Raw genomic sequence first — 22,763 nt, forward strand, 5'->3', positions numbered from 1 at the left:
CGCGGTCGGTTGGGCTCATCTTCCCGATGTATTCGTGGATGTTTGTTGTCTCGTCCTGGACTGTGGTGCTGACACTCACCCGGCCTCCTTCCTTCCACTTAGCGTACAGCCTCAGGGTGCTGCTTGGGGTGACCCGTGGCACATTACGCACATGGACATAAATACGTATTTCTTACTTGTCGGTGCTGCGTACTACACAATAACATTCAATATTTAGTATTTACTGTTAGTTACAGTTATCTAGGTTATTGCTGTGGTGTCATGTTTAGTGTGTTTATTGTGTTGCTCTCTTTTGCTTGTTTTTGTTTCCTTGTTTTTTGTGTCTTCTCTTACGGTCCTTCTTCCCCTCTGTTTTTCTTTCTCTCTCCCTTTCTTATCCCCCAGTCATGTCTGTCCCGTCTGTAACAACTTGAAATAAAATAAAAGAAATAATAATAATAACAAAGGTCAACCAAATGGACCAATATGGCAAGGCTGTGATGATCCACTTGGTAAAGTAAATCAGTTGAGCATCTTTCTTGGCCGTCAGACAATAATTCTGATGGCTAAAGATCCAAACGGGACAGGCAAAAAAACCAAATTGATAAAACGTGTAAAAGGAAGATGTCCAGCGATAAAACAGACAGGCTTTCCTTCTTTCCTTCTTACACAAGAAATATCTTGTAACTCACCAATCTCATGGACTCACGCTCAAAGAAACCACATAAACTTCCCCTAAGCAAACTAATGTGTACACTTGTGTCTGCATTCATATTTTGTTAAATGCGAACAAAATGATGGCAGAAGCGCTGCCAAGTGTCTGCACAGACAGAGAGGCTTCAGTTAAGAGGGAAGAAAAAGAATCTGTGTTCACGTTCAATACTTGAATTTTAAAAAACAAACAAAACATTTTCAGAAACATTTGTGGATGTTTGTTTGTTTGTTTGTTTGTTTGTTTGTGTTACTTGAACACTAAAGTGGCCCTCCAATGAGACGACAGTGCCAGCAGCGGCCCACAGCTCATTTGACCCCTGATTTTAGACTATATTTTTCACTACACCAACAATTGATAAATATCTTCTACAAACACGTTTCGAAAAATCTGAGACAACATAACAGCGATACTGGAAAAGCTACATTACTGAAGGTGAGTGAAACATTTGGTTCAGGTTGGTTAGCACAGTAGAAAATTTACAAATAAAAACAAAACAAATAAACAATAAAGAGTGTCGTAAAATGATTTGTTTTTCAAAATAAAACATTTTACTCTCCTCTGTCCTTCTGGCTCACATTTGTGGATATTTGAACTCACAAGTTAAATGTATATTCTGCAGCATCTCTACTATTCCGCGTAACTCTGCACTGAGTACGCGTGAGAGCGTTGACTTGTCTTCTGCTGCCCTCGCGTGGACACCAAACAGCGTCTAAGTGCGCCATCATACCATAATCATCTCAGTAACTCTTGATGTACATTAGATATAAACTCACATTATATATACCTAATACTGATTTATTATCCCCGATCCATTATTTCATTTTCATGTAAGGGCTCATAATCGAGGCGCGGACGAGGCTTTCCAGAGTTTCAAAATAAAAGTACTTAAATTTCAGTCTGTGGGAAATTGACAATTTAGGGACAAAACTTGACCTGATAATCTAGATTTTTTACATCCACAAGTAAAACACCTACTTTACATTTTTCATAATAACAATAATAATGATAATAATAATAATATATTGCCTGCTTTGCAATATAGCCCCTTTAAGTCAAAAGTGTCCAAACAGATTACACTTATGTTGCAGTTCAGTGCAGCGAACTTCAGCGGTTTCTGCTCATCACATCTTTTTGACCATTTTCATGTTAGTTTCACTCCTGTAAGCTATTTGGTGGAGCAAACTAGAGCTTACAGGATATCACATTTTCAGTTTACTTTATTCTACCTATTCCAAAATCTAGGATGAAGGAGGAGTTGTTGATATGTATTAGTTGACTTACTTTAGAACACTTGCTATTCAGTATTTTGTTAAAGGGAAACCAGGAAACCAGCTCGCCTGCATGATTTGACTTGAAACCTCAGGAGAGGTTCTCTCTCTCCCGTTTAGCCTGTTTTGCTATGCTCGCCTAACTGGAGGCTTTTATTTTGAATTTAACTGGAACGACTGGGTGTTACTTACTATGATGAGCTTTACAGTAGTAATAGCTCCACTCGGTTTTCTTTGGAGAGCAGGACGCGCACTGACGGGATCATCATGGCACCGCTGGGACTAAAAGCCATTGTTGGAGAAAGTAAAAAAATTTTTATTCTTATTTAATTCTTATTTTTATTCTGATTGTTGTTGTAACGTGGGGCCGAGCTGCTCCTTACTTTTTATTAATGAAATGTTGGTGCGCTAAGACGCACGGAATCACTGGAGCAAAGCATCTGCTCATAACATCTGAAGTGTCGCAGGCAGTGAATTAATTGCACTATTCGCTGGTGTTCTGCTAAATTCTGCCGTTATTGCCCGTTATTGTGTTGTCAGTGTAAAAGCATGGAGCCCAGGTCCGATGTAAATCCGGTCGCGCTAATCTTTGTGCGGATTAAATGCTTTGACATAATTCTCTGGGGAAGACCAGAGGTGGAGGAGGACAGATCCGACTCTGGCTGCCTCAATAACCGAAGAAGCCTTAGTTTATACTGCCTTTACTATCCCAGACCTGTTTCTTCCCCTCGTGCATTGATTCCACGGTAGTTGTGAGCACAGTTTGGTAATTCCAAACTGTGCTCACTGATTTTCGATTTGTGTTAGTTGCGCTTAATAAATCGCACCAGCGCATCTTTAGACTTCCAAAAACAGCACGCACCCAAACGGCTAAAGGGAGGTTCAGTGAACTTGGCAGTGATGCGCCTTCACTAACTCATTGAGTAACCATATTAATAAAACTGTTACAACCTATCAAGCCTTTGGATAGTGACTGTGCAAGTTATTGAAATACTGTCACAATTTAAATACATGTTAGCAGTGACATGGCCGTACACGGACAGGAAAGGTCTGACATTTACTCTAGACCAGTATAACAGCTCTATGCAGATCATATTTCCATTTAAAGACAGAGATTTAGGCTATTTAAAGGATGTTGAAGAAATTCATCAAAGAAAATCAAAAATCAGACAGTTGCTGTCAAACAGTCGTATTGTTTAGATTGTGATGGAAATGAGACAGCTATGCTGGAAAACAACCGAAAATCAAGTGTTATTTAAAAACAAAATCACAAGGTAACAATCGCTCAGAAAAATACTAATGCAATACTGTAAAGTACTTAAATCCTAAGAAAAGTCGTTGGATGAAAGCACAGGTGTAGGCGTCACGATATTTACGACACAAAGACTCGTCCCCTGCTCTCATGAGCATCCCCTGAAAATCGTCTATGTCGAGTTTCATTGGGTGGAAATTTCATGTTTTAAACCTTGAAATCTATGCAGAGAATTAGACAGCTGTAAGCATGTAACGCTCACAGCTGCCTTGGTTGAGGATCCTCAGAGAAAATAATGGTAACATTCAGCTGCACACATGCTTCAACAGAAGAAAACAAAGTATTCACATTACAGTGCATTCATGCTCTCATCTGAGAATGCGTCGTGATCACAGAGACTGTCTGCGAGTCCAGAAACTTCCAGGTGAATCTGAGCAGTGAAGGGTCACATCAGAATGAATGATAGTGAGGCTGTGATGTCAGAGGGAGTGCCCAACAGGTTATCTGTCTGCAGACCAAAGTCATGACCATAGATGAGGGATTTAGTTTATGTTGCCCAAACATCAAAACGTTGTCTCTCATGAACACACTGTACAACATGATGACAGTGTTTGTCAGGAAAGAGAATAGTGAATAGGAGAGCTAGAACTGAAGCAACAGCCGACTGTGCCTGCTGCCCGTCAGGCGGTGCTCCGTTCTTCCACAGGCACTTACACCTAATCCAGCGGACTAATTGGATAAACAGGACTATTCACTGACTTCACTGTAGTGTGTCTCTGACAATAGCTTTTCTCGTCATGTAGCTTGGTCTACCTGATAAAGGTGTATCGGCTCATTGAGGTGTTGTGTCACAAATAATGTGCCTAAATCGATCATTTACAGTTATTTTAAATTCCTGCATGAGATGGCTGGCCTCACTGTGTGACTGTCATGTCACTGCAATGTGCTTATGTCAGCTGAACAGCAGCTCTTCAAGCTTAACGATACCTTTTGGAGGAACATGATATGTAGACTTATTTTGGAGAGCAAGTGTTTGTGTTTATCAGTGTGTGTGTGTGTGTGTGTGTGTGTGTGTGTGTGTGTGTGTGTGTGTGTGTGTGTGTGCGCGCACTGATGCAGCCATGTATGCTGCTTTCCTGTGATGTCACGTCCGCTGACACAGAAATAGCTGTGGGCAGTAGGGAGTAGTGGATGGGGTAAGAGGATTGGGAGCAGATTAGAGGCAACAATTGCAGTGGGCCTGTCTCTCAGTCTCTCCGTGCTCATTCTCACATCCTGGACATCTGCTTAAATCCCCAATAAGGGAAACCTTGACACATTTTAACAGAATATTGGGAAATACTAGATTTGCTCTGCTTAAAAAACAATAAAAGAAAAAAGAATGAACTAATATCTTTTAGAAATGTCTCTTTGTGTTACTCTGTCTCTGTGAAAACAGTATTTTTTCCCTTCCTAGTTCTCTAGTGTTTTGCAAATTCTTCATAACGAAATGTTTTAAATTGTCAAACATTAGATTTTAATACCAGACAAAAACAAACTGGGCAAAGAAGAAAACGAAACTTTAACAGAACCTGAATCCAAAGATTAACAAACATACAAAACTAGAAAGACTATTGAACTCAAACCACGACAGCTGCGCCAGAAGCTTGGACGCTTATGATTCACCAAATGTAACCAGTCGTTCTTCAGCCCGTGTCATTGGTCTGCAAATATGGAAATAACTTTGAAGTCTAATCAGTGTATTGTTCATACATGTTGCACTGCTATTATTTTCTATTTTATGGTTAAATTGTTATAATTTGTAATTAAAATTAGACACAAGCTCTGAAAAAGGATTTATGTTACAAATTTGACATCCACACAGCCAAACATGTAAAATCACTGACGTCAGTTCAGTGCTTACATTTCTGTGGGAGATCTCCTGAGCTGTGACCATTGTGAAAGTTCAAGTATCAAACCTGATTCAAACAGAAGATTCGCTGTTATGCATCTATCGGCGTAAGTGTTTGCATGATAATCAAAATGCTGTTTGAATGTGGCTTAGAGCAAAACGTGCTTTGACTGCTCAGAGTTGAAAAGTCCAATAAAAGTATCCAAAGTACATTAACCAATCAGGTGAGAGGACAGGTGGCTGCACACATGTCAGCAGCATCCTCGCAGTGAATGCACCAAGGTGAAATAATAAGCTTTGCTGCAATTTGGCAAAGTCTGGTGTCAAATGAATAGTTTCTGATTTATACCTGCTACAAGAGTATTAAAAATCTTCTGACCGAGAGCAAAATAAAAGCATCTGTGATGCCTGAATAGAACTAAAATTCAGCATTGAATGGCTCCTCGCATTATTCCTGAGGTGGCAGCAGCACGTCTGTGACCATGTTTGTGTGTTTCTCAAAGATGAGATTAGAGTGGAAAATTACCCCCAACTGATTTTACATGTGTACATAAAAGACCTGTAGAGGACTTGATGCCCGATGTAGCTTTTCTGAACCAATAATAACAGTTTTTGTTTCATCTTAGTTTAACTTCAGGACCTTTGCACACATCTGTTAGACAGTGTATAGAGTGGGAAAGGTTTGCTCAATCAGTGGCTCTCACTGGAATGCAGAGCTGCCATCAGCACAGCAGTCTTATTAAATGTCATATGCCAGTATAATGTGACCTAGTGGTAGCATATACAGTGTAGACCTTTGGGGGACTCCGCTGCATAATATGGAAAAACATACAAAATATGATTTAAACGACTGCAGAGCTGTCGTAGATATACCAACCCAGTGCTACAGCCTCACTATGAAACTGTAATGATCCACTATATTAAATGCTACACTTGGGTCACATAGTACAAGAACAGAACATTCATCAGTATTGCTGCAACACAGTGAGCTATGATATCACCCTAACAAGCACAGTCTCAGGACTGTCCAAACCCTGACTGAGATGTTGTTCTGACTGCATGTTTCAGAAGGCTGAAGACAGTTATAATAGATAAGATAAGATAAGATAAGATAAGATAAGATAAGCTTTCTTAGTCCCACACGTGGGAAATTTGTTTTGTCACAGCAGGAAGTGGACAGTGCAAAAGTTATATAGCAAAAATTAGAATACAATACGAATAATAGACTGTACACAACTGTACAGAAGAGAATAGAATAAAATAAAATACAATATACAGTAGAATAAAATAGAATAAAATATACAATAGGATAAAAATAGAATACAAATTCTATATACAACTGAGTAAAAATACAACTGAGGTCACTTTTATAGCATGTGGACTGTAATCGTAGCAGTCAAGGATGAAAACATCACTGAGAAGTTATGGGAAAATATTATCAATAAAACAAGCAAGAGTTAGAATTTTTTATTTGATTTGATTCATTTTATTCTTTAAAAAAGTTTAGAAACTTTAATCTTAACGTGATCATCAAAGCTTTCATCTCTTGGTGATGTATATGATGATGATTCATCTTCATCCATCCAGTTCCAGTCTGCAGGATTGTCTTTTAAGAATGTGAATGTCTTTATTGATCCAGGCCACCAACAAGCACCACATTTCTTCTTTACCTTAAAAGCTGCAGGAACCTAGAGTGGACATGCAAAGAAGGTTAAAATGATTCTCTAGTCTTTCCTGTCTGAGATAGAAGGAACATTTCTGAAAATGTTTCTCATTGAGAACGCTCCTGCTTGTTTACTTGGAAACATGATATCAAAGAAAATACCTAATTGTTCTGATACAAATAAATATATTTAATATGAACTCATTAACACTGAAGAATGTCCACAGTTATGTGTAAGCCCAGTAACATGCTTTATAAAATCATGTTAATTTATTATACCGAGGTGTCAACATTAAGATTAAAATCCCCAGCTGCTCCATCACGTTGGCAGCTGCTAAAATAAAACCAATTCTGTCACAGCAGCACTTTGAGACAGTGATCCAGGCCTTTGTTAGCACTCAGCTGGACTGCTGGACTTTATAAAGGGGTCAGTGCTTCATAGGTTACTCGTCTACAGAGGAGGCAAAATGCTGCAGCTCGTCTTGTAACTGGAACTCGAAAGTTTGAGCACATTTCTCCTATTTCAGCTCCACGTCACTGGCTGCCCATTCCTTTTAGGATTCATTTTAAAATTCATTTATTTGCTTTTAAAGCTCTCCATGGCCTCGCCCCATGTTATCTCTCTGAGCTGCTACAGCCTCATACACCCGCTCTGTCAGGTCAGCTGATCAGCTGCTCCTGCATGTACCCAGGACTGGGCGTAAACTTAGAGGAGATCCTGCTTTTGCTGTAGCAGCTCCAAACTGTGGAACGAGCTGCCTTTAGAGATCAGACGGCTTCTTCTCTGCCTGTTTTTAAATCACTCCTGAAAACCCAGCTCTTCACCCTGACCTTTGACACCACGTGAGATGTTGGTGTTTAGTTTAGTTTAGTTGATTCTATGTTGGTCTGTTTTAATTTTAATTCATTATGTGTTTTATTTATTTATTTATTTTTTATTTTATTCTATTGTCTTATTTACTGTACCACACTTTCATGCTGTGCTGGCTATTTTAAAGCTCTTCATAAATAAAGCACTTTATAAAGTGCTTGGATTACTTAAAAGAAACAAAGAAGGTAAGAAAACAACAAACAGATGGTGTCAGTAAGAGCGGTCTCTCTGCTGTGACACCAGCAATGCTTTTGTTTTGCCAACATGCAGAGATAGATTATTGTCCTTGCACCAAAGTGCCAGCTGTTGCACCTCCTCTCTGTAAGCAGCAGCATCATCATCGTCCCAGCGCTCTGGTGTCATCTGCAAACTTGATAATGTAGTTTTTGTTGGAGCTGGAGGTGCATTTGTGGGTCAGCAGCGTGAAGAGTAGCGGTCTCAGCACACGTGCCTGCAGGGTGGGAGGGGGCCGTGCTCAGTGTGATGGTGTTGGATTCCAACCTGTGCTCTCTGGGGTCTATCAGTGAGGTCCAGGATCCAGTTGCAGTGGAGCAGGGCAGGCTTGCTGATCAGCTGTTGGTGAATGATGGTGTTGAATGCTGAGCTGAAATCAGTGAACAGCATTCTTACGTGGGCGTTACGTTGATCCAGGTGTGACAGGGCCAGGTGGAGTGCCAGTGAGATCGCATCGTCTGTTGATTTGCTTTGACTTCATGATGATTGGAGTAAGTATTAGTGGGCGGCAGCCTTTGAGCTCCGAGGCTGCAGCTGTCTGTGACACAGCAGCTTGGCTCAGGGCAGCGGTTCTTAAAGAGTTCTGACAGGTGGGGCGCAAGTTATCGTGAGGATTGGGAGGAGTTAAAATGGAAAAAATGGAACGCCACAAGGAAGCATAGTTAGCCCGTTATTGTTTTCACTGCTGATAAATGATGTGTTTAAGAACATAGAGGGTGGAACGGGGTTTTCACTTTCTTCAGACGATGGGGCGATGTGGGCAAGAGGACGACGGTTAGACTTTTTGGTAAAGAAAGTACAGGCGGCAATCACAGCTCGTATAAATGGGGGTTTAAACTCTCAGCTGATAAGACTAAATAATGTTTTTACGAGAAAAAGAGTTGGTGTTGACATCAGGGTCAGATTATATGGACAAGCATTACAAAGGGTAAAACAATTTAAGTTTTTGGGGTTGTGGTTTGATGAAAGGGTGACATGGACTGTACATATTCAGAAAATAATAGACGGATGCAAGAAAGTGTTAAATATAATGAGGTGCTTAGTGGGAACTGACTGTGGGGCTGATAGGAAATCTTTAAAAGCTTTATATACTGGGTTGATTAGGTCAGTATTGGATTATGGGTGTGTAGTATATAATTCTGCTGCCAGAACAAGTCTTCGTAAGTTGGATAGTATCCAATATCAGGCGCTAAGACTCTGCACAGGTGCATTCAAAACAACATCTGCAGCAGCTGTACAGGTAGAAAAGAGAGCAACTGACACTGACTTACTGGGCAAGTTTACAAGGACGTGGTCAAGATCATCCGACAAAAACTGTTTTCCAACCGTGCTGGGAAAAAGAGAAAACACAATTGAAGAGCTTTGGGTCTCTTAAATTCACATACAGTGCAGGAATATATTAATCAGTATTATAGTCAAAATCTACACAGATGCATCAAAGAATACAGCCAACCAAAGCGGGATAGCATTTATACTTCCTGAGTTTAATATCAAGGTGGGGAAAAGGATCAGTGACGATTTATCAGTGTGCACAGGAGAAATGGTTTCATTATTGTTAGCAGTCCAGTGGATTGAAGAAACAAAACCACTAAGATCTGTGATATGTTCAGACTCGAGCTCATCACTGGCCGGTCTGCAAGACAGTCACTCAGACTGCAGACTGACATTCTGATAGAGATCCAGCAAACATTGTTCAGACTTGTTATGATGGGGCTTATGGTCACGTTCTTATAGATACCAGCGCATCATGGAGTTAAAGGAAATGAAACAGACTGGACAGCAAAAGTCGCAACGAGGAGACCGATGGTAGATATTAGTGTGAGTAGGACGGAGCTCAAGAGTAGAATACGATACAAAATGAAGGAAAGGTGGCAGAAGCAATGGGAGGAGGAGAGGAAAGGGCGATGGTTTTATAAAATCCAAAGGAAAGTGGGGGAAATGAGAAGTACAGGCCGAAACAGGAGAGAGGAGACGATTATATCTCGACTGAGATTCGGACACACTGGTTTAAATAGCACATTGCTCAAAAAGCTGGACGATATGGATGTGAAGTTGGACTTGATTGATTTGTTTCGCACGACCTCTGTAAGTGAAAGTTATCGGGCTGTATTTTGGTTTTAAAGGCAGACCCATTTGTTCGAGAGAATTTGAATTTTTTTTTTTGTCATTTCGGTCCACACCATCACGCCCTGCCGCAGCTCTGCCGTCAAAAACAGGCTCCCTGCAGCCACTAACAGTGAGTAGTATTAAACTCTCACTAAATTATATATTTTTCATCTCTGCTCACCAGTTTCTGGATCTTTTGTTTTTATAAGACTAAGACTGAACTTTATTTTTCCATGTTTGGCGATGTTCACATTCTGTTTAACTTGTTGCTTTTTCGAAGAAGTGCTGCAGATGAATGAAGCAGTCGAGTGACAAAAGTTAGTTGCTTGAAATGAAAGTTGTTTGTTTAAAACAAAAATTACTGACGGATTCAGTGAATCCTTCGGGGGGATAATATTTCTGCCATGTGAGGAATGATGTAAAAAGACTGAGAACCACTGGTTCAGGGAGATGTTGAAGACGTCTGCTCGGACGTCAGTCAGCTGACGATGAGGCGGCCTACATGGATGAAGTGAAGAATCTGGCATCGTGGTGCCAGGACAACCACCTCCAGCTGAACGTCAGCAAGACCAAGGAGCTGGTGGTGGACTTCAGAAGGGGTCAGCACAGAGACTACAAGCCCATCATCATCAATGGAGCTCCAGTGGAGAGGGTGCAGTCCTTCAAGTATCTTGGTGTCCACATCTCCTCAGACCTGACATGGGCTGCCCACATTCAGGTCCAGACCAAAAAGGCTAGGCAGGGCCTGTATCACCTACGACAACTGAGGAAGTTCAGGGTCTCTCCAAAGATCCTCAGGATTTTCTATACAGGCGCTGTGGAGAGCATCCTCACACAGAACATGACATCGTGGTTTGGGAACAGCTGTGTGAAGGACCAAAAAGCTCTCCAGAGAGTGATCCGTACAGCAGAACGCTGCTGCAGGATTGCTCTCCCCCCGCTTCAGGACACCTACACCAGGAGATGCCGGACTAGAGCAGCGCAGATACTGAAGGACCCGTCCCATCCTGGCAACAAACTGTTCCAACTTCTGCAATCTGGTAGAAGGTTCCGCATCTTCCGGGCAAGGACAGAGAGACTCAAGAGGAGCTTCTATCCCCAAGCCATCCGTGCCCTAAACACACACACCCGCCCTCTCACATCATCTATAATTGACTGAGACAGGACTCTTCCAGACACTAAACCAAGGCACAATGTACATTTCAATTCCTTTCATTTTAAATATGTTTATATTGTCTATCCTGTAAAATAGTCAGATGTCTATTCATATTAATGTACAGAATTCACCTGCTTGCTGCTACTACTGCACATTCACCCAGTGTATATACTATATGTATGTATATATATATATATATATATATATATATATATATATATATATATATATATATAAAATGTTCTTCCTCTACACCCCCCCCCCCCAATTTTTGCACATGTCGAGGAGCGTGTCAGGCTACATTTCACTGTGTGTTATACTTGTATAACTATGCATGTGACAAATAAAGAACCTTGAACCTTGAACCTTGATCAGCACAGGCTGTGAGGACAGTATATTGTCTGGTGCAGCAGCTTGTGGGGTGACTTTAGCAAGACTCCTTCTCACATCGTGGACAGGGACAGCACTCGTTTGTCTGGCGAGGGGTGGTTTTCTGTGCTGGCTCCTTGTTTTGAGTCTCAAACCTGGCGTAGAATGAATTAAGTGCTTCTGGCAGAGAGGCGGGGCCTTGTAATGATGGCTTGGATGTCTTGCCACATTCGCTGAGAATCTCTTGAGCAGGCGAAGTAATCACTGACTTTCTTTGAGCACTCAGGCTTTGTTAGCTTGATGCCCCAGCACAGATCGGGTCTTGTCAGTCTGAGCGCTGCCTCGTCGTTGGCCTTGAAGGCACCAACCCGTGCTTTCAGTAGTTCTTGAACGCCTGCAGTAAAGCATGGCTTCTGGTTAGTGCATGTTGTGACAATTTTGATGATGGTGGCATCTCCAATGCATATGTCACTGTCTCAGCATACTCATTTATGTCTATGTGATGTTCAGTGGTCGCCGCTTCTCTGAAGACGCTCAAAACTGTAACTACACTGCACTCTCCAGATTTTATTTTACATTTCTGTTATAAGACCAAACTTAGCCAAGGTGGACAGAAGTCACAATTAGAGCAGGGCGATATGGCCAAAAATATTTATCACGATATAGATTTGAAAATTTGCGATAACGATATAACTGACGATATAATTGATGTGAGACAAAATGCAACTCCATAACTTTGCTAGCGTTTACAGCATCCTGCCATGCGACTGTATTTGTCTCTAACCCTCAGGAACCTTCACATTAACTTTTATCGAGTGGAAAAGTGTTAGCTTAAATCCTGCAGCTTCACTGTTTATGTTATGCTAACATAGCTGTGTCGCTAGCGATCACGTAGCACATCATTATATAGCAGCTAGCCCAACTTCAGTAACTTTACAAACATCTCTGCTGTTTAGTTTCCTGTCTTCATTTATGTTGGAAGTGACAGCAGAGCTGTACATTTGAATTTTTTCAGAAATCTCTCAGTCAGAACATGCTATATCATGTTTAGGTAACTAGCGAAACTAGCGAGCTAACTTCCGTTAACCACCTGCTAACTTCTAACTCCGTTAAATGTAATAAATTCTGTTTTCATGGATGCCTGGATGCTAAACTTCATAGTTACACCTGGTAAAGCAGCAATGCTGATCGTTTTATTAAAGATGAAAGAATTTAGACAGTTTTTAACTCTCAGTGACGCTGCAGTGTTCGTTTGACTTTGGGACTGACGGACAAACACCAAACCACTTCCACATCACTGAAGTGGCTCCATTTTTACAAACCTATTCTGGTTCATCCGTTTCACTCAACGATCCGCTTTCTCCATTCTCATTCTCCGTTGCCGCCATGCTTTTTCGGCCATGTGCGTATGAAAACAAAGGCACTGCACATGCGGGTTTTACCCATATTCTAACGCGATATTTCATTTTCTTATCGTTGCCTAACATTGTACCGGTATTACCGTGAACGGTATGATATGGCCCAGTCACAATGGAATTGTAGGTTGGAAATTTTCAATTTCAGTTCAGCTGTTTTTTTTTTTATTTAGCAACAACAGCCGAACACTTAATAAACTGGACGAGGCAGCAGATTTTCTAGGTTTGCACAAACTAGTCTGTTAGTTATTAAGACTGGAATATCAAAAATGGGCAACTGGCAGATTTATGACCTGATGTGTGAAAATGCTCTAACTCTTGATTGAACTGTACAATATACACAAAATGTTTTGTTTACAGAGATAATGAACAACGTCATCAAGAAGGCAAGAGAAAAAGGAAAATGGAAGGTAATTGTCATTAACATCATTATTCATACGAAGTTGGATATCTGTGATTCAAAGATAAACAAAGACATTCATTAAGTATCAGATATAGTAGTTTCCTTTGCTATGTGTGATTTTATTATAGGTTTTGGTGGTGGACAAGCTGAGCATGAGGATGGTGTCCTCCTGCTGTAAGATGACAGACATCATGTCTGAGGGAATCACTAGTAAGTACTACCAACCCAGCCACACCCAGCTCACTCGTATGGAAGCCCGTTTCCGCCACAAAAAAAAAAAAAAAAGGATCCATAACTCAAAATTTCGAGTTATTTTCTCGAAATTCTGAGTTACTTTCTCAAAATTCCAATTTATTAACTCAAGATTTTGAGAAAAGTAACTCGAAATTTCGAGTTAGCGCTGCCAATCAGTAATCTACGTGAATGACGTCATTTCCTCGTTACCCGGAAGCTGAAGCCTCAGCTACAAATGCTACAGCTAAGCTACCGGTATTACACCCAGTCGTGAATGCACAGATTGCTGAGTGTTTTCAGCCTGGCTTCACAAATGATGAAATCCCCGTGTTATTAGCTGAATCACACGGTGTTACTATCAGCAAACGTACTCGCGAAAGCGCCAATTTGTTGGGATCCGTTTTTGAGTGTGCGTTCCTCTGCGCCATATGCTTCCGGGTAACAAGAAAGCGACCTCATTCACGTATATTTTTGATTGGCAGAGCTAACTCGAAATTTTGAGAAAAGTAACTCGAAATTTTGAGTTATGGATACTAGCTGTTTTGTTTTTATTTAGTGACGGAAACGGGCTTCCATACACTTGACCTGTAGCTGTGTAGTTAGTTTAATCTGTTTTAAATAAATCAAATGTAACTCTAATTTCTAATTAAGTTAAATGTATCCAACAGTGTTTACAGTGTGAAAATATTTCTATATTTATTTATTTTTTTGCAAGGTAATTGAAATATTAGAAAAGGATAAGATCAGCTGTGCGGTTCCTCGGTCGTTGATCCAGTGTTTAGTTTATTTTCCTCTGTTCTCAGTTTAAAGTTTCTTATTGATTTCCAGTGTTCTTGTAATTATGTTGTGAATTACATGCTGGAGTTCAATGTTCGTAGTTGTGATCTAGTCCCAGAGTTTGACTTCATGTTTATTTTTCTTATAGCAGTCTGTTGAATACCGGCTGTTTAGTCTTCCCTACGTATCCCATGCCCGGTGTACGTGTCTTACTTTCCAATCCATCAGTCATGTGCCAGTTTTACTTCCCCCTTTGTGTTTCGTTAGATTCTGTTCACCTGTTCATTGTCCTCATGTGTGTATTTAAGCCTTCTGTTTTCTTCAGTTCCTTGTTGCATTCTACCAACAGGTGTGTTCCAGTATTGTTTTTTACTTTTGCAAGTTCCAATAAAAAAAGCTGTCTTTTATGAGTTCACTATTTTGAATAAAAATGTCAGATTAAAGACAGGCTTTGGTATCCGTTCCCACCAGAACATTGCTGACTAAATAGTACTTTAACTGTGAGAAACATGGCACCAGGTAGTGACGGTGTGATGAAATCCCTTGAATGTGTCGACTTTTTCCAGCCAATTGCTTTGCCAAAAGGCAGATCACACGAAGCTCCGTCCAACAGCTCATTTGGGAGTACTGCTGCGATGATGCATGTGGGCTACATACCAAACGTAATGATTAGGGATGTTACTGGCCATTAATTTCTTAGTTGACTAACTGTGGAAAAAATTCCACTAACAACTAGTCTAAAATTAAGAAAAACTCAGATCCATCCATCCATTCGCTTCCGCTTATCCTTTTCAGGGTCGCGGGGGGCGCTGGAGCCTATCCCAGCTGTCATAGGGCGAAAGGCGGGGTACACCCTGGACAGGTCGCCAGTCTGTCGCAGGGCCAACACACAGGGACAGACAACCATTCACACTCACATTCACTCGCACATTCACACCTAGTGACAATTTGGATTAATCAATTAACCTATCCCCACAAGCTGCATGTCTTTGGACGGTGGGAGGAAGCCGGAGTACCCGGAGGGAACCCACGCAAACACGGGGAGAACATGCAAACTCCACACAGAAAGACCCCGGCCTGATGGAGGAATTGAACTCAGGACCTTCTTGCTGTGCGGCAACAGTGCTAACCACCGTGCCACCCAAAAAAAACAACTCAGATATTAAGTTAAATTTAAGAACCATCCATTTAATGGAAAACGTCAAAACTAATATCAGAGGTGTTTTGGAGAAAGCTAATTTCCGCCACATGTAGAAGCTTCGTCAGTTCTAATGTCGAGTGGTGGAGAGTCCCAGATTTAAGTCCTGGGGGAGTGTCCCCAAGAGGGGATCCTTTAATCACACGAGTCAGCAGTGTTGGGCAAGTTACTTTGAAAAAGTAATTAATTATAGTTACTAGTTACTTCTTCAAAAAAAGTAACTGAGTTAGTAACCGAGTTACAAGATTCTAAAAGTAATTAATTACTTGAAAAGTAACTATTTCGTTACTTAAAAAAAAAAAAAACGTTTAACCCTTTTGATGTTTCCTCCACATTTCAACTTTAAAAAGTATTTATTTGCCTTGTTTGGTATCATCCTTTTCAGCACAACCTCACGTGTCTGAATTTACAGTTATGTTTTCATTTTGACATATTGTATTAACACAATTGATCTAAAATCAGACAAAACACATAAAATCCGAGTAGAAAAAGTTATATTTTTACTGTAACAACCACAAACATGTTTAATGAATCATGTTTCATAACTTTAAATGCAAAAATAAATTGACAATTTTAAAATTATATGTACAACATCACAGCCTGATACCTGCAGGTCTGACAGCAGCAGGTGCATCACTCCTGTTTCTATCTGGAGACAGCAGTCACCTCATTGTTCTGACACACAACACAAAACTATCCACAACACTACACACTAACTACACAAGACAACACGTCACTCCTAAATCTTCCCCCTCTTCCTAAACAACCAAATGTCATGTTGCCATGTCATTTTTTGATTTGTGATTATATATCGTTGTTGGGATGATAAGTGTCTTATATTGGGATATGAGACTTTAACCAGCCTGATGAACGCACTGACCTTGCTCTTTATCCACTTCAGTTGTCGAAGATATAACAAAGCGGCGTGAACCTCTGCCCAGCATGGAGGCCATCTACCTGATCACACCCTCAGACGAGGTAAATAAAGCAGTTCCTCTACAGCAGGGGCGTCCAGCTGCAGTCCTTGAGAGCTGCTGTCCTGCAGCTTTTAGACGCATCCTTGCTCCGACACACCTGAATCAAATGGGTGGCTTGTTACCAGGCCTTTGTCAAACTTGATAACCATTGATTCAGCTGGTTGGAGCAGCGATGCATCTAAAAGCTGCAGGACGGCAGCTCTCGAGGACTGGAGCTGGACACCTCTGCTCTACAGCCTCATTATGTGATTTTCTTCATTGCAAATGTTTGTCCATCAAATTAGAAACGACACTTTCCTTTGATTTGAATCCTTTACTACAATACATTTAGTTTGATGTTTGCTTTCAGTGATATGTAACTCACTCAACAATGTAGCAATGAATTATTAGTCTGTTCGTCTTTGCTCTTTCAGTCTGTCGAGGGTGTGATTGAGGACTTCAGAGACCCTCGGACTCCGAGGTACAAAGCCGCCCACGTCTTCTTCACTGACAGTGAGTAGACCAAAATCACACCCACAACATACACGATTTAGTTTTATTTATATAATTCCAAGTCATAACACATGTGGTCTCAGGACACTTTATATAACGAGGTTAAGACCATATCAGGATCACTACTCTCTTTAACTCGAAGCACGTTTACTGTATTTAAAAATCTTCACAGGTGTCTTTGGTTTCTGTATTTTTTCATCTGTCAGTATAGTTTCACAGCTGTTACTGGCTGGATGATGCTGTTTTGTCTTTCTTTTTTCCATTGGGAGATAAATACAACTGAATAAATGTAACTGAAAGTAAAATATCCTAAAATTTTAAGTTTTACAAAATGTAAAATAATTAGCAGCTTTTAATAGTGCAAAATAGGCTCTTTGAGGAGTCACTATGACTAATAAATACCACTGCTAGTCCAAAATAGTAGATCATACAATACTGAAAACACATTTTAATAAAGTCCAACACGCCACACTGCAGCGGTGCTTTGTAGACAAGTGGGCAAAGTTACAGTCATTTAACTCGTGCAAATCCACGTGAATTTAGTACGCCTACATTTGCTTTTCAAAAAAGGAATTTAATTTGAAAAAAACAGGAAAAGAGTCTTTATCCAAACTTGGTCAGAGGGGTTACAGTCAGAGTGAGACGACAACAACAGGGCCCCTGAACACATCCTGGTCCCCAAACAGCTACAGATGCTCCACATATTTCCAATCATGCATGTCTCTATCACAGTATTTCACTGTGTTAAATGACTTTGGTTGTGCTTTTGGCTTTTTTTCCATTCCTTTGGAGTGTTTTAGGTTTTGTGCATGTGTAATGTCTGCCCAGCTTCCACAGCAGCATGTTGTTTTTTCTCGCCTGTGAAAGCTAAATGAATAAAAGACCTCCACAGCAGTGCAGGCTTTTCTTCCCTTTATCTGCTTCAGTGCTATGTTACAAAGTGAGTTATGTTTTTAAAGGCAGACACATTCTGCAAATTTCATGACAGTTTGCACACACAGACACAGGTCTGGTGGAAATGTTTTATTAAACTCAGACATGGTCATTGCAACATGGCTCCATAACAACACCTAATTAATGAAGTAGGTCTTTAGCATCGTTTATGGTGAATGACGCATAAACTTAAATTGACAACTTTATGGGGCTGATTTGACAATTTCCAGGCATTAGACCGTTCCAAACTCCTCCTCTGGATTTTATTGGAATCATTGTTTGGAACTTAAGAGCTGGTCAGTCTGAACTACTGACCATTTCCATTAAATCTGTCTGTGGTGTCAAGCAAATTTTAATAATTTGCCATGGACCAAACGTGGCTGTTATAAGTCTTTGAGACTCAACACATCCACTGGTAATGTTTCATATTAGTCATAGCACCAGTTAGTGAGAACGGGGAGCAGGCGGGTCCCAGTTCTGACTGAACAGAGCCATCTACAATGTGGTCATGAAAGCCTTAAAAGGTTAAGTGTTTCTTTTTATTGCCACTTTATTAAGGACGTGACCCTGACAGCAGGGTGAACTTTGTTTACTGTAACTCAAAGACACGCGAGCTCCAAATGTCACATGTTTGACAGAAGTCAAAGTATTCAGTCGTCTGAACGTGAGAGACATCTCTTTCCTAATCCATATTAATATGACGTGTTTTATCTTTGGCTGTATTTTGTTTTAATAATTTCTATATTTGTATTCCTCTGTTTGACTTTGATAAGCTGCCCATTACTACTGTAAATATGGACAGAAAAACTACACGTGCTTAATTATACTTTTATCTAAGACTGATTTAATGCGGCTGAAGTTATTTACAATTTTCACTCAAAAAAACCCCAAAATCACTCCTTTGTTCAAATGTGTATTTTGGACAGAAAAGGAAACAGAATCCAGAACCATAAACACCATGTTGAGCCAAGCAGATAAAATAAATGAAACATTTAATTCTTACTCTGTAAAACCTACAGTTTCTCTAAGTAAACCAATATGTTTGTCTTTGCTTGCAGCAATCCCAGACTCTTTGTTTGGACTCTTGACCAAATCCCGCGCTTCTAAAGCGATGAAGGCCTTGACTGAGATCCACATAGCCTTCCTGCCCTATGAGTCTCAGGTAAGATCCTGGCCACCATCAGTCATGACTGATGGGTAACAATATTCTTATTGAGTGTTTTGAGATCTTTGTGTTTGTATAATTTGAATACAGATGAATGAATAGTCAGTAAAATCTCAGCTGTCTTTCCATGATTTATTGAACTGAGCTACAAGTTGACTTTTCATGTTGCAAGAAAGTGAGAAGAAAACTGATTGTGCTGAAACCATGTAACACATTTATGACCAGATTTAAGAACGTTGCATTATTAATGAGTAGAAGGAGACGAATCAGCTTTGCACAAGGTTCACAAGGTACCAGTTTGATTTCAGGATTATATAAGACCACCAGTAACCACCCAGACTCAGGCCTGCATTAAACTGGGAACTGCTGTAACACTGAAACACTGTGCACATGGGAGGTGTTGAGGATGTATCCTGTAGTGTTGCCTCTGTATACCACTTTACAATATTAAATATTCAATCAAATAGTCAGCCCAGTTATTGTCCAGTTATTTCTGAGCCTGTGAAAACTGAGCACTATGTAAAGAAATGGCTTTAATTACTTAATGCTGAAATTCAGTTCGATTAAAGCTGAATCCCTGCACTTCAATCGAGTATTGCTGCGTCTAAAATCCAGTGTTGTGGTGCAGATGGGAAACTATACAACTGTGTGTCGTCTTTGTACTGTTTTCTGTCGTCAGGTCTTCTCCCTGGATAAAGTGGATGCTTTCCAGGACTTCTACAGTCCCTTCAAGGCTGACGTGAAGAATAACATGTTGGAGCGTTGTGCTGAACAGATTGCCACCCTCTGTGCCACGCTGAAAGAGTATCCAGGAGTTCGATACAGAGGGTGAGCTCCTTTTGATTTTTTTAAAGACTGAATTGGCTTTCTATTTAAAAAGTGGTGATCTCTGATCCTGTGGGTCTGCCCCAGTAGGTCTGCAGGGTTTGGATGGAGCCAACGGGGATTCGCCCAGTACTAACTGCCTCTCTCCTCTGGGTGTCTACCATGTCTTCTCTGATTAAAAATCAGGAGCCCTGAGCAGGCTCAGTGCTGGTGGAATACAACTGGAGAATGTCAACAGTGCAGACTTTGAATGTAGCAGACTGTAGCTTTAGCAGCAGCAAAGCACTTATACTTATCAGCCTGCTACAAGCCTATGCTGACTTTGTTCTGATCTTTGTGAGGAAAATGCTTGGAGAGGACAAGCACAACCAGATCTAAAGATTCACTTATCTAGCAGCATTCCTTGGAAATTCAATCCCCCAGGAATACAGTGGAAATCCAACATGGCACAAATGAGCAGAGAAAAATAGAGTAAAACCATCAAAACCAATTTGCAGCGTCACAGTTTGTGGTTGATCCCTCTGGTGTGGTCTGTGCTTCACATTCCAGCTTCTTATTTCCAATCTCCTGACCTGACTTATATTGTAGAAAAGAATGGGAAGAACGACTTATCTCCTCTGCACAGCACTTTTGACCTTCTGAACATTACATCATTCGAGATGACACACACACACACACACACACACGTTTAAGTCTAGATCATGTCTACGCACACACTCATTTCTATTCTAACACATTAATCACACTTGTACTTTGATTGCATCTCTGATCAAGAATGAAGATGTTTCATTATTAGCAAAAGCACATTTAGACTTTTAACATAACAGGCTGGATGTTAAGGCCTTTTCCCCTCAGACATGATCGGAGGTGAACCATCAGACTTCAGTCTCTGCTTTCTGGACAGGGTGGTGTGCACATCTTTCTCAAAGCAAACTCTACCAGAAGACAAAGAGGCCTGAGGGCTTTGTGTTGTTCTGAGGTTTAGCAGTTTAGCAGAAGACACTGTTCTCTTCTGGACATAGGTCTAATTTTGTTCCTGGAAAATGCTGGAGCTACTCTTGCAGTTTGGATGTATGCGGCACAAATGTTCTCGTAGTCCACTTGCTTGATCCAAGTGCTGACTCAGCTTGCATCGTCCCGTCCTGCTATCATGTACCAGGCTGTCTGCAGGCCGCCTGTGATAGACTCCTGTCTCTATCTGGATCTGTTCTTGTGCTGCCTTGATCAGAGCTTCTGTGTTGTCCTTTAGGCTGGCGTCTTTCCGTTGCTTGTAAAGCCACGTGATGCTGTAATTTTGGGTGGAACCCTCCATGCATTGTGGAGAAAGTGACATCAATATCCTCCTGTTGTCAGCCTATTATTTCAGTTGAGTATCTGCTGACTGGGATATGTGTTGATATTCCTGTCAAGGATATCCTTATTCCATCCCACTGAGCTGTCCTACCTCCTGGAGGAATCACACTGTGGGTTTTTGTGTATTTCTTGTGGTTCCTGTCTGAGATGCCCGGCCCCCTCCTCTATCTTGCTTTTAACAGCTTGAATTTGGATGACCGTCTTCTTCTTGCCAACACTGTTTTATTAGAATCTGATTTCTGGATGATTTCTCTTATTTCTAAATAAGCCAAATGTTTTCTTCCTGGCTGTCGCTTCCATGCTGTTTGATTTTTAAAATGTGCATGAACTAATACCTGGATAAATGAATACCTGTGTGTGTTTGGATTAGGGACTACAAAGACTGTGCAGTTCTGGCTCAGATGCTTCAGGAGAAGTTGGATGGCTACAAAGCTGATGACCCCACCTTGGGAGAGGTAATGAAGTGAAATGACTAGATAATGAATGGAAGAACCAGATTATGGTAAACATGTGGACATTTCTGAAACAAGAGAAAAACAGAGGAAATTACACACAATGTAATAAATCGTACCCAGCTCTAATCTGCCATAACATCCAGGTTGCTTTTATCGATCATTAGTTCTTTTACAAGCTGCATTAAAAACTGTACAGCTGTTACACGTGTTAATTAGAGTTAAGTAAGAAAAGAATAAACTCACATAGTAAATAGATTTTCACTCAGCTGTAGTTTTAGTTTTCAGTGTTGGGGGAGATCAGCTGGACTGCTCCCATGATTAAGCATCGACTACGTCACTGTTGAGTAGGGCTGCCACGATTAGTCGACTAGTCACGATTACGTCAACTATCAAAATCGTCGACGTCTAATTTAATAGTCGACGCATCGTTTGAAGCTTTGTAAGATCACAAAGGACGCAGGAATGAGTACCGGTAGTAGGATTTAAGAGTGTAATAACGGACTGAAACAGAAGATGGCAGCACTGCATGTACAAGGATGCCAGCTGCCGTTAAACCCCGAAGAAGAAGAAGCTGTGTCCCAGAATTCATAGCGCAGTTGTCAACAATGGCGGCAGCTAGTTAGTTTTAACTTTACTCTTATTATTCTTTCTGGGTCACAAAATAAACGTTTAACATATTTTCAGGCGGGAATGTAGCTGTGTAAACCTCAAATATCTGCTCAGTTTATCAAGACACCACATATTTTCAAAAGCGCTCCGACGTTTTCGGAGACGTCTGTTACCCACTAGCTCGTTAGCTAGGCGGGGGCAAGGCTAACTAGAGCCGTGAGAACACCGGACTCCCGGCAAATCGTTTTCAAACCCACCGCCGTCTTTCGCTAGTCAGGTTAAACATATATATAAGTCACTTAGATAACTTAAAAATGTTATTGTTTGGCTTTCTTTAGTATTTTATTTGTTCCTGAGTAAATCGGTTTGTCTGAGATTAAAGTTATAGTTTTTGCACAGCTAAAACTGTCAAGCAGACAGCTG

At 40.7% G+C, this 22,763-nt stretch overlaps 1 protein-coding gene across 3 annotated transcripts in view; it reads left to right on the forward strand.

Moving 5' to 3' along the window:
* The first annotated feature begins 2,159 nt into the window (after positions 1-2,159).
* The window catches only part of stxbp1b (syntaxin binding protein 1b), a 47,678-nt gene continuing 27,074 nt past the window's right edge, over positions 2,160-22,763 (forward strand). For 2 of the 3 annotated variants that reach the window (XR_013912624.1, XM_026187412.2), the window contains exons 1-8: positions 2,160-2,266; positions 13,280-13,329; positions 13,451-13,532; positions 16,433-16,509; positions 16,922-17,000; positions 18,992-19,095; positions 19,778-19,926; positions 21,647-21,731. Coding sequence is in view for 2 of the 3 variants with exons in the window: in XM_026187412.2 (XP_026043197.1) it covers positions 2,230-2,266; positions 13,280-13,329; positions 13,451-13,532; positions 16,433-16,509; positions 16,922-17,000; positions 18,992-19,095; positions 19,778-19,926; positions 21,647-21,731 (663 nt within the window). In the remaining variant the exon portion in view is untranslated. Of the gene's footprint in view, positions 2,267-11,895; positions 11,921-13,279; positions 13,330-13,450; positions 13,533-16,432; positions 16,510-16,921; positions 17,001-18,991; positions 19,096-19,777; positions 19,927-21,646; positions 21,732-22,763 lie in introns of those variants that run through there. The other variant, XM_080309096.1, reaches the window with a different exon arrangement.

The sequence above is a fragment of the Astatotilapia calliptera genome, chromosome 12 (genome assembly GCF_964374335.1).
Source record: "Astatotilapia calliptera chromosome 12, fAstCal68.1, whole genome shotgun sequence".
NCBI lineage: Eukaryota > Metazoa > Chordata > Actinopteri > Cichliformes > Cichlidae > Astatotilapia > Astatotilapia calliptera.